At 41.9% G+C, this 12,584-nt stretch overlaps 1 protein-coding gene across 6 annotated transcripts in view; it reads left to right on the top strand.

The window, feature by feature from the left end:
* EXPH5 (exophilin 5) overlaps positions 1-12,584 on the top strand; it is an 85,193-nt gene that overhangs the window by 53,326 nt on the left and 19,283 nt on the right. For 4 of the 6 annotated variants that reach the window (XM_074400538.1, XM_074400537.1, XM_074400539.1 and 1 more), the window contains exons 3-4: positions 252-414; positions 8,636-8,684. In XM_074400538.1, the coding sequence (XP_074256639.1) occupies positions 252-414; positions 8,636-8,684 (212 nt within the window). Of the gene's footprint in view, positions 1-251; positions 1,527-8,635; positions 8,685-12,584 lie in introns of those variants that run through there. The other 2 variants (XM_074400541.1, XM_074400542.1) reach the window with 2 other exon arrangements.

Here is a 12,584-nt window from a genome sequence, read left to right as displayed (position 1 = left end):
GACCTCAGGTGATCCACCCACCTCGGCCTCCCAAAGTGCTCTACATGGATTTTCTCTATGCCACAGAACCATCAGAGGTGCAGGAGAGAGGTTGCTCTGACTCCCTTAATCCCCTGAGGTCATCACGTGAGGATGCCTGCCCTGTTTCCAGACTGCATAGAGGGAGAAAGTGACACGAGAGCAAAGGCTTCATTCTTTCAAGTATATTTGCTTGGAAATAACTGATACAGAAATTTTACAATTTTTTTTAGATCCAATAGAATTACCTACATCAAGATCCAAAAATTTAACTAATCAAAAAAAACCAACATCTGTTTCTTCCCGGATGAGCTTCAGATCGTCATTTGCTTCCCTGTTCTCGTTCAGGAAATCTGGAAAGGAGACTTCAAAGCTTCCATCACTGGGACAGAAAGGGTGAGTTAAACTCAGGTCATATTACAGCCCATTTGTTATCTGATATCGGAGGCCAGCAGCCTGTTTTGTGTTCAGAATGTTTAATATTTGTTCTTAGAATTTCAATTCCAATGGTATTAATAACAAAGGAAAAGGGACTTAACTTCCGTAGTCACAAAGTTCTTAGGAAACCATGAGACTTGGCTCACCTGAAATCCAACTTCTAACGAAATGCAGAGTGCATTGGTGGTGCATTTGGTAGTGATGGATTAAACACTGGGAAATCGCGATTGCCAGTTTTTTCACTGCTCCAAGAATCTTGCCTATGTTATGGCCATATTATATTTTATGGCCATATTATATTTTATTTTTATTTAAATTTTATGGCCATATTATATTTTATTTTTATTTAAATATTATATTTAAATAAAAACTACTCTTTCTTTGCAGAGTATGTGTCCTGGTCATAAGTGAGTTGGAGTATAAGGACTAGATGAAAGCAAATGTGAGATGAGCAAAGAGACTAGAGAAAAATAGAATTCTAAAACAGAGGGAGGAAATGTAATTAGTGTTATTAGAAATGTTGAGGGCTGTTCCCATGTGATTGCTCAGAATGTATAAGGTGAGAGAGGAGAAGCTTCTGGAGCAGTGGAAACTTAGTTCCAGATGGTTCCCAGTTTAGGACTGTGCAAATCAGTTCACTTGACTCACTATGTTGCTAGATTGCTTTGTGAAAAACAAGCAAGGCTATGCTTAAGCGCAATTGAGCTGACTGCTAAATATTTTCGGCACGTCTTCCTGGTTGCAAAGCTTCCCACCCTTTTAAGGTGTTGGCTTGGCGTGTGATATGTTCCTTGTGCCGTCAAACCACACGGTGTGTTGCAGCACTAAATAAAAGGTGTTGGAGGTCACTGTCGCTGAGAAACAAGAGGCAGCAAGCAGCTGGTGGGGCGTGTGATGAGGCTGCTAGACTCGGCAGACCACCGTCCTCCCCTCTTGTGTGAATGGAGAGTTTTTCACTCCCAGCTTTCACCCGAGGCTGTTTTTGTCTGATGAAAAAAGAACTGACTAAAATGTAGCTTTGTATGTCGGTAGCTACCAGAGTCCCTAGCAAGGAAATGCTCTGGAAATAGGTGAGTTGTTTTTCTTTGTAAAAATTTTTGAGACACTAGTGATTCTCACATTTGGAGAATTTAAAATTGAGAAGTATTTCTGCACAGCAAATATTTCTTTTAGTGAGAAAAAATATTTCCAGTGTGTGGTATAGCCAGGATTTGTGATATCATTTGTATCTTAGGTTTTAGATTTTCTTTAAGGCAGAATGTTGTATAGCTGAACCGTCTTAATATTAGTAAATTGAGAAAAGTTGAGGAACCTGTTAATTCTAGGGGCAAGTTATTTCCAAGCTCATATTGCAAATTACTGCAAAGGTGGAAGAAGATATAGATCTATAATCTTCATGCTGGGTATCATGTATTTTGCTTATAGACCAAACTGGAAAAAATTAAAACTCTTGAAAAATTCTGTTTAACAAATGTCCTTCTTAGATATCAGAATGACTTGGAATTCTCTTTTAACCAGAAGAATTGAAACATAGATACAACATGCAGAAATAAAACATATTTTGTCATTTAAGTATATTTTTGTGTGTTTAGCAGTTTTCAGAATTAGTCATCTTCAAATACATTTTACTTTCAAAACATAAATGAGAACATTTAACATTTATCTTATTATTATTGATATTGATAAGCATGTGTTAATTCCGCTGGTGCATAATATAATTAAATGCACTGGTTTTTGCTCCTAAGAGGTTTCAGAAGATGAAATACAAAAGCATGTCTTTTTTAGTTTTAAATTTGAATGTGACCTAAATATTTGGATATGAATCCTATATGTGGGAGAAGAAGTGTTTCTTAAGGGGGGCATTGTATTATGATATATCAAGTCATACATTCTGAAGGGCCCTATAATCTCAGGTAAAACCTAACTTTCTTTGGCAGCATCGATCTGAAATACAAAATCAACCCACAAAATGGACTGTGATTCAGGAGCTCCTCCTTACCTGTGAGCACCCTGGGAGGGACTGACGAATGGCCCAGGGACACACAGTCATCCTCTGCAGGCAGCAGTCAGGTTTCTACTTGCTAAAGCCACCAGGGGCTTGACTGTCACACTCAGTGCTCTGGAGAACAAGTTAGTAAAGCAATTTAGAGGATCTTTTTGCAAATCAGAAAAAAAGAATCAACGCAATCTGATCAGCACTTAGACACTTGCTTCTCAGAGATTTCCTTTTCTCTCTTCTAAGCTTTGGTTCTAACTGAGAAATGCACTTGATAATAGGTGTCCCTCCCCAGAAGAGCATGGACTTCATCATTTCACCAGATTCACTCGTTGCCTTTAAGGCCCAGTCAATAAAAGTATGTGGTATCTTCGAGCTCTGATGTCCTACTATCAGGGATAAAAAGCCATAGGAACACAGTGACTTTGTGAACTTGTAAAAATGCAAAAAGAAAGGCCAGTCATGGGACTCATGCCTGTAATCCCTGCACTTTGGGAGGCTAAGAAGGGAGAATCACTTGAGCTCAGGAGTTTTTAGACTAGCTTGAACAACATGGTGAAATCCCATCTCTACCAAAAAATAAATTATCCAGGCATGGTAGCACAAGCCTGTAGTCCCAGCAACTTGGGAGGGTGAAGTAGGAAGATCACTTGAGCCCTCCACTTGAGGTGGAGGGTGCAGTGAGTCATGTCACACCACTGCACTCCAGCCTGGGTGACAGAGTGAAAATTGATCCTCTCATCTGACTGAAGTGCTTTTTTGAAGGAAAAAAAAAAAAAAGCAAAAAGATTTACCATTTCTGCCTCAAATACAACTTGTTCCTCTTCTCAAACATATATACTTCCCAAATTATCCCATTATGATTTTATTCCTATTTGTAAATGATTGACTCTATCCCAACCCCAAGAAAAAAGAAAAATAATTTCCATTCATGTTTTAATGTATGTATTCTTAGCCAATAAATCCAAGAAAAGTATACATATATACAAGTAGCTTTCCCTCAACATCTTTCCATATTGTAAAGAAATGTTTCCACGTGTCTTGTGCTGGGGTACCTAGTGCATGTGACATGTGCTCAGCCCCTACCACAGAATTTCAGTAACTTTGTCATCTCACAGATTCCTTCCACCGGGGTCAGTAGGTATCCAATGGTGTATGTCATCAGCTTATGCATGCAGTCTTCCCAGCTGCCAAGCAGAATCTATAGTTGTTCCTTTCAGACCCCCAGTTATTCCAGTGATACCCTCCCCACTTTGTAGTGGTAATAAGTAATGTGCATTGCCCTTCAGGTGCAAAGAGCTTTGGTGGATCCACCTAGATGCTCTCAGACATGTCCAAATTTGCCTCACCCATAGGGCGTACACAGCGCAGACAGTCCAGCTGCAACCTCTAGGTTACATAAGTTAAAAGATTAAATGCTATTTTGGAAAATTAAAAGGGCAGATCATATTTTTTTTTCCTGATCTCTCTGTCTCTTGATCGCTCTCTATCACCCGCCTTCTCTCCACCGCTGTCCCTCCTCCTTCCAAATGCCCTCCTGTGTACGCTTGCTCATTGCTAGTTGAGTGCCTGTGTCTAAGTTGGAAGACACAAGAATCTAAGACACCTAGATGCAGGAGAAGTCAGAGAAAGCAAGCTCCTTCTTTGGAAATGCTCTTTCTGTGATCCCAGGTGTGGCATCCACAGAAAAACGACAGCACTGTGGTGACAAGAGGGAGAAATAAGACAAGGGGAGTGGTTTTCAGCTGTATCCTGGGTGGCCAATAGTTCCCAGCTGATCTAATTAATCATTATTAGAATATCATCAGCAATTTTTAAATGAAGACAGGTAATCAGGTCCCAACCTGGTGCTTTTGAAGTAAGGCACGGGGAGTTTTACTTATTTATTTTTAATTCTCCAGAATATTTGGGTGCTCATTCAAATTTGGTAACTGCTACAGCTTAGCTTCCTCCCACTCTGATAAGGGCTATCAGAATTTTTGGTGTGGGAGATAATAGCCGGAGATAGCTTCCCTTTCATTTATTTAACAAGCTTCTGTCCCACTCTATATCAGACCCTATGTTAAGTACTGTAAATGAAATCGTGAAATGAAAGCAGGTTTTATATTCCAGTAGGGAACACCAGATTGCTGCAGGGGTCGGGCAAGCAGCACACCACAGAACACTAGGATGTACCTCTTGCATCGTGACCATCACGGATTTGTACATGTCTTAAGGCAATTTCCAGCAAATGAAAGGAGCAGTCTGGAGAAAGGGATGCCCTTTAGAATTCACGCAGGGATACCATGTGGCCTAGCTGCCTAGGTAACAGCTAGGTGCACTGACAATTACAGTACAAGGTGGTGACTGTTGTGGTGATGCATGATGTTGCTGCCAGGAAAGAATGTAGAAGCACTTCAGTCAGACGGGAGGATCAAGATCCCTTCCTGGATGAGGAGAGCTAATTTTTGAAGGACAAATAAGACTAAGTCAGGCAGTTAGGAATCCAGACGCTCCACTAGGCAAAAGAAATGAAGTAAACCAACGTGCAGAGAGTGGAGAGGCAGGAATTCATGTAGGTCATGGAGGCTCAATGACCCAGCACAAGGTGAGGGCTGATAAGAGATGGGGCAAGAGAGGTTGGCAGAGGCCACGACGCAGGAAAATCTGCAGAGAAGTGGCATGATTCGGTTTATATTGATCACTCTGAAGAAAGTTTAGGGAATTGATTGGATTGGGACAAAAACCTGGACACAGAGGACAGTTAAGAGGCTATTACAGCAAAAAAAGGCAAACGATGATAAATGTCTTAATTAGGGTAAAGGCAGGGAGATGTAGCGATGTGGATGGGTTTGAGAGGGATTTCTGAGTTTGAATCAACAGGATTTGTTGATTGGGAGGATAGGAAGGAGTGGGATGGAAGGAGGACACAGAGTCCGTTTTGGACAAGTATGATCTCACTGGCCCATGGCCATCTGTGTGGATGTCCTCATTGGGTAAAGTATGCCCCACCAATAATTGGGGGGGAATCACCCAGGGTTCTGGTTAGAAAAGAATATTCTTGAGCCCCACCCTGCTCTACTGAGTGAGAATTTCTGAATGGTATCTGTAAAGGTATGGAAATGAGAGAATATTTAATGGAGATGGAATTAATTTGACAAGTCTAGAGTGTAGGTACCTGTGGAGGAGGAGAGTGTGGGCAGATGAGACTTGAAGGGTGCTGGATTATCCAGGGAAGTTTGCCAGATTGAAGAAAAGCCTTATATCATGTTAGGATTTTGATTTTTTTTTTTAATTTTTTTAATTTTTTTGTATTTTTAGTGGAGACAGAGTTTCACCATGTTGGCCAGGCTGATCTTGAACACTGGACCTCAAATGATCTGCCCACCTTAACTGGGATTGCAGGCATAAGCCACTACAACTGGCCTCACGTTAGGATTTTGGATAGTACCTTATTGTAAGGGTTTTAGGTGAGATCTTTCTATTGGTGGTGTGAAGGATGGAGAGGAGTCCAGAAAAGAAATTGTAGAAGTTGAGTATCAGGAAGAATGACTGGAGATGGAGAAGTGGGGATATATATGAAATCTCTCAGATACAGCATCAATAGGACTTGTGGGTAAATGCAGAAGATGAGGTGTCTTAGCATCCCTTAAAAGGACCAACTATAATTTTCATGGGGCTTTTACCAGTACAATTTTCATGATACCACTGTTGCTTTTCTTCACTCTCCAAGTGGAAACTTGTCACATCAGAAACATAAATTAACTTGTGGGAAGGCCTGGGAGTGGGTGCAGAGACTCCAGGTTCTCAAAACCGCTGAGTCCTATGCTCTTCTACCCAAGTCCGCAGGAGCACACACGGCCGTGGCCCCCTTAGGCACGCATGCAGCCATGCACTCGCTGCCTGCCTTCACACTTGGCGGTGGCATCCCAGCTGTGCTCCAGGCAGCCCCTGGGCCTTTAGCTGCATCTCCCACTCACCTGCCATTCTCAGAAACCTGCTCCAAATCAGAAGCAGGGCCTGGTGAGCTGGCAAGTGTTGGGCTGAGGGGATGCACTATGAGGGATGTAGCCCAGGAGAATTCTGGAAAGAACCTTCACAGTCTGGCATGTAGCCCTGGCTCCAGGCATACTGGATTACTTGCCGGTCCCCGACCTCCCTTGCAGTGCCCCCATCTCCAAGCTTTTGCTCAGGCTATTCTTTAGCCTCGTGTACCACTTCCACTGCCATGCTGTTGCCTTCCCTGTTTATCCCAGGAAGGGCTTGCTGGCCCGTCTGCATTTCCCATGCATTTTACTTGTACCTCTTTATCATCCTTATCAAGTCTTGACTTAGGTTTTGGCTCTTTATGTACCTGCTGTTTCCTAAAAGCTCTCAGAGAACAGGGTCCCTATCTGAGTCATATTTGTTTCCTCCAAAGAGCTCAACATAGTATGTAGAGCGTAGGAAGAAAACAGGCTCAATAAATGTGGATGGAAAGGAAGAATAAAAATAAAGTCCGTATTTAATGCCTAGATATTATTAGTAGATCCAGTATTTCAGAGTTACATGGAAAAATCCCTACTTTTCATTTCAATTTCTGTTAAAATCTGAGCTAAACTGTAAAATACATGTGGATATCTTAAGGATATAAAATTATTTGGTCTCCCAGGTTTTATGTTCAACTTTTATGAGCCACAAAGCAGCTAGAAGTCTGAATGGACACCTTTGCCTTGCAACTTTTAATTGACTTAGAGTCCCAGTTTCTTTAACTCTTGATCCACACTACTGTTCTCTCAGCGGAGGAAAGGGCCTGATTTCCTACAGAGCGCTCAGTTACTATGGTCTATTACATCTTTCCTTTTTATTTTTTCTTTTTTGAGACTGAGTTTTGCTCTTTTCGCCCAGGCTAAAGTGCAGTGGTGCGATCTCAGCTCACTGCAACCTCCACCTCCTGGGTTCAAGCAATTCCCATGCCTCGGCCTCCTGAGTAGCTGGGATTACAGGCACCTGCTAATTTTGTATTTTTAGTATAGATAGGGTTTCACCATGTTGGTCAGGCTGGTCTCGAACTCCTGGCCTCAAATGATGCACCTACCTCGGCCTCCCAAAGTGCTGGGATTACAGGCATGAGCCACCACACCCGGACAGTCTGTTAAATTTTGAATTCAGACAGAGAACCACTTGGCATAAGATTTTTGATTTATTTAAAAGATTATGCCAGGTGTGGTGGCTTGTGCCTGTAATCCCAGAACTTTGGGAGGCGGAAGTAGGAGGATCACCTGAACCCATGAGGTTGATGTCACAGTGTACTGAGATCGTGCCACTGCACTCCAGCCTGGGTGTCAGAATGAAATCCTGTCTCAAATAAATAAATAAATAAATAAAAGATTAAAATTTATCTCAATTCTGGGCCTAGGTCTTAAATCGGTCAGCTTCTCATTGAATTTGAGAAAGCAGCACAAATAGTAAAAGAATATTTTTTCACTTCCAAAATTGTTTCCTAGTAAGTCGGGCATCTTTATAGAAATCAACATCCTAAAGCAATGTTCATTGTAGTTGTTGTTGTGGGTTTTTTCACTCTCTCTCTCTTTTTAAAATTATCTTATGTACTGCCAATTCTGGTCGTTACTTAATTGCTCTTTACAATAAAAATGCACAGAAACAGAAAATGTGTTTCCCATTAGGAAGAAGAGTCAGCGTGCTGTACTGGTTAATGAGGGATCTGGATCCAGACAGCCTTTGCCCAGCTTTTAGCTTAGCCAATAACTGTGTACCTTGGGCAGTTAATTCTGACTTCTCTGTACCTCCATCTTCTCATCTGTAAAATGGGAGTAGCCATAATGTCCATCTCAGGAGAATGAGCTGTCTAAATAAATTAACACACACCAAGATTGGGCCTAACGCATAATAAACAGTGCAACAAACATAACATAGCTGTTATATTTTATGTTTTATGTTGTGCTCGAATACAGGTCCACTGATATGTAATTTTTTCTTGGCTACCTGAGCGACAAAGATGTAAGCCATTGATGCTAAGCAATCATAGGAAATGGTTTCTAATTTTTTTTCAATAATACACTAACCAAGAAACATCTTTCTGCAGAGAATTCGAACTAGATCGTCTCAGGATATCAAAAGCTAATGGCAAATGTGCTATTGACTTTTCCTCCCAGTAAAAGTTAGGCTCTTCTTCAAAGAAATCATTTCAAATTATTTCCACAGATGCGACGGCCACGCAGGACCTCCGGTGCCTGTGAGGGGAGCTGCTGTGGTAAGTAACCGGATAACTACAGGTTACGCTAAGAAATCAGAATTTATGTAATCCCAGGGTGGCTACCTATTTAAGTAGGATTCCCCTCGGCTCAGTTTTAAATTTATTTTAGAAGCTTGGATTTCTCCTCAAGAGTTCAAAGCTTTCCAATTATATTTGGCTTCCAGATGACTCTGGTACTGGAATTCTCTACCAGGAAGGAGTGAGGCCATCACGTTTCTAGACACACCATCAGTGGCATCTCTGATATTTTACCACTTGTCGCTCTCATATAGCCCTGAGAGGTTGGTCAGAGGAAGTTGCCAGAGGCAGCCACAGCCACATTTGCCAGCCGGGATGGTCCTCAAAGAGGAAGCCATGATATGTGAGATACAGGAACAAGTTCGTATGAGAGTTGACCCAGTGAGACACTTCCTCAGAGACTAAAATTTCAATTTGTCACCATATTCAGATGCTGACAAGATAAAGAAGCTTAAGCTTTCTGTTTCCAGTTTTTCATGTCAAAACTTTTGATCTACAGATGTCTGTGTCTTCCTGTGTAACTCATGTGGTTTGGAAGTAAAAGAAAGGGAGAGTTTCGGAAGGGATCTTAAGGGAGCTTTTGGAAGCATGCAGGAGGAGAGCAAGTATACTTATCAGTGGATCATAGCCTTAGTACTGGGGACCTCCATTTTTCTTTCTCTCTGTCTCTGTCTCTCTCTTTCTCTCTCTCTCCCTCTTTGCAAAAAGCATGGGATAAAATTTTGGTGAGGCGTGCATATCAAGAGAGGTTCTTTTTCCCTTTTTTTTTTTTTTTTTTTTTTTGAGACAGAGTCTCTCTCTATCACCCAGGCTGGAGTGCAGTGGTGTGATCTTGGCTCACTGCAGCCTCTGACTCCCAAGTTCAAATGATTCTCCTGCCTCAGCCTCCCAAGTAGCTGGGATTACAGGCCCACACCACCACACCCAGCTAATTTTTATATTTTTAGTAAAGACAGGGTTTCACTATGTTGGCCAAGCTGGCCTTGAACTCCTGGCCACAAGTGAGCCTCAGCCTCCAAAAGTGCTGGGATTACAGGCATAAGTCACCATGCCCAGCCAGAAACAGGCGTTCTTTGCACTACTTCTTTCTGGACGATAACCCTGAGCCCTATTTTTCTCCTGTATATGTCTCAGGCCCAACCATGACACCAGCACTAACAACTGCCACACTCTAGTGGAGAACTTACTGTCCTCCAGGCACTTGACATAGATCATTTCATTTAATCCCCAGGAAAAAAAAAAATCTGTAAAATTGATACGCTTATTCTCCCCATTTTAAGGACAAAGAAATTGAGGTTTAAAGAGTTAAAGATCATGTTCAAGGTCACCCTGGTAAATGACAGACTCAGGATTAGAAAGCCTGGCTTTCTGGAACTCCACAGCGGGCAGTTGGTCATGCCTGCAGCTCCTCAGTTCTGATGCCCTGATTACACCTGCACTGCAGAGACTCTGCTTTAACTGAGCAGTGGACTGAAGTGGCACAACCTCCCAATCCAGCTTTGCTCTCTGAGAGGACAGAGCCCTGCTCCAGGATGCTTCTGTGCTCTTTGTTTTCCTAAAGTATTCAGGCTGACCATCCTCTGCCTTTTGAGAGCCATGGGGTCTGAAGCAGAAAACAGATGTAAAAAGAAAGGCAAATGCCTGGAACAAGTGGAGCTAATTTGGAGATTTGAAAATCCCCAAATTTGGGGATTTGAAAATCCAGTCTAGGGATAAATAGATGTCACACTTTGACAGTCCTGGTTGTCACTTGCATCTAACCATTTCATTGTTAAGAGCATGTCAATCTAAAAGGCAAGAGCTGGGCAGATAAGTGAAATGGAAGCCAGTGATCATTGCTCCCCACAAATAGCTATTATGAAAAGTAAGAGAGAGGCTGGGCAGAGTGGCTCAGCCCTATAATCCCAACACTTAGGGAGGACAAAGTGGGAGGATTGCTGGAGGCCAGGAATTTGAGATCAGTTTGGACAACATAGTGAGATCCTGTGTCTATGAAAAAAAAATTTTTTTAATTAGCCAGTTGTGGTGGTACATGCTTGTAGTACCAGCTAATGAGGAAGCTGAGGTGGACGGATCACTTGAACCCAGGAGTTGGAGGATGCAGTGAGCTATAATTGCATCACTGTAGTCCAACCTGGGCAACAGAAAAAGGAAAGGAAGAAACGAAAGAAGAAAGAAAGAGAGAAGGAAGGAAGGAAGGATTGATTGTAAAAAGAGAGAGAAAAATAATGAAAATACTGTCTTTAAATTTTTTAAGTGCTGTCTGAAATAAGACTTCTGCATGACATGTAGATTTCCCTTACTTATTCGAGGAAGTTCTATCCCCTTAATCCCACGGAGCTGGAAGTTGACCATTGATGCCATAGGGATTCTCCCCAAGATTTGAGGTGATGAACTTCTCATCACTTGGTTGGCAGCCTGGCAGGAATGGTACAAGCAGATTCCACCATTTTATGGGAAGTTATACCTTATTATTAGATGATCTTCCACTTAGAAAAGAAGGAAGCTGCTAATTAAACATATGCATAAGCTTAAAAGAAGCAAAAGAAACATAGAAATTTTAGAGCTAGAGAAACACTTAGAGATCTTCTAGCCCAGGGTTTCTCTCAACCTCAGCACCATTAACATTTTGGACTCCTGTGTATTGCAGAGAGTTTAGGAGCATGCCTAGGCTACTTGACTATTCCTTATCTCTGGAAAACTCTGGCTGATACTTCCAATATGGTATTTCTTACCCTGGGCTCTTTATCCAGGTTGGTGTGAGCTCCCCAGACAGGGTGTGTGTATTAGTTCATTTTCATGCTGCTGATAAAGAGATACCCAAGACTGGGTAATTTAAAGAAAAAGAGGCTTAATGGATTCACAGTTCCATGTAGCTGGGGAGGCCTCACAATCATGATGGAAGGTGAAAGGCACATCTTACATGGTGGCAGGCAAGACAGAATGAGAGCCAAGATAAAGGGGAAACCCCTTATAAAACCATTAGATCTTGTGAGACTTATTCATGACCATAAGAACAGTATAGGGGAAACCACCCCTATGATTCAATAACTTCCCACTGGGTTTGTAAGAGCTACAATTCAAAATGAGATTTGGGTGGGGACACAGCCAAACCATAACAGCCTGTGTATCCCCACTGCCTGGCACAAACTGAGCATTCAGTAATTGAAGGAAGAAATGAATGAGTGGTTTTAAGCCGCAGGTACATTTGTGGATATGACCTGTGCAGGGTAACAGACACAGAACTAATTCAGGAACACCTTGAAAAATTACTTTGTTGACTTTACCAAGGCTTTTGATAACATCAGTGAGTTTAGGCTTCAGCTCTGACAGCTGTTCTACAGGTTTGGCTGCCCTAGGAAGTTCTCAAGTACTCTGAGGCTATGCTATGACAGAGGTTTGTTTGTCTGGTCAGGTCAGAATCACAGACAATATCAGCAAAGTGAATTAGAGTTGTGTAAAAGGCCTCATTTTGCTCAGTCTATTTTATGTACCATGTAACTGAGATCCTGAAAGCCAGCGTTTTGCAACTGGCCCCTTTTCCTGTGGGATACTTTTCTACCTCATTTGGCTACCAGCATCAACGGGAGTCCTCCAGGGAGTTCCCCATAACCACAAAAGAATAGTAGCAACAGTAAGGATTACTAAGTGCTGACATCATTCTAAATGCATCACAACTATTAATATTAATTCACCTAATTCTTACAGCAACCCTATGCAATGGGTATTGTTACTGTTGCTGTTATTTTCCTTTTACCAAGAAAGAAACTAAGATCTAGAGAGATTAAGTAACTTGCCCAAAGTCGTGTAAATATGAATGGGCAGAGCCAGGATTGGAACCTATGTAGAGTTCGTGTGCTTAAGCACAATGCTGTCCTG

The sequence above is a fragment of the Saimiri boliviensis genome, chromosome 6, assembly GCF_048565385.1.
Source record: "Saimiri boliviensis isolate mSaiBol1 chromosome 6, mSaiBol1.pri, whole genome shotgun sequence".
In the NCBI taxonomy this organism is placed as follows: domain Eukaryota; kingdom Metazoa; phylum Chordata; class Mammalia; order Primates; family Cebidae; genus Saimiri; species Saimiri boliviensis.
This window is presented reverse-complemented; position numbering and strand designations above follow the sequence as displayed.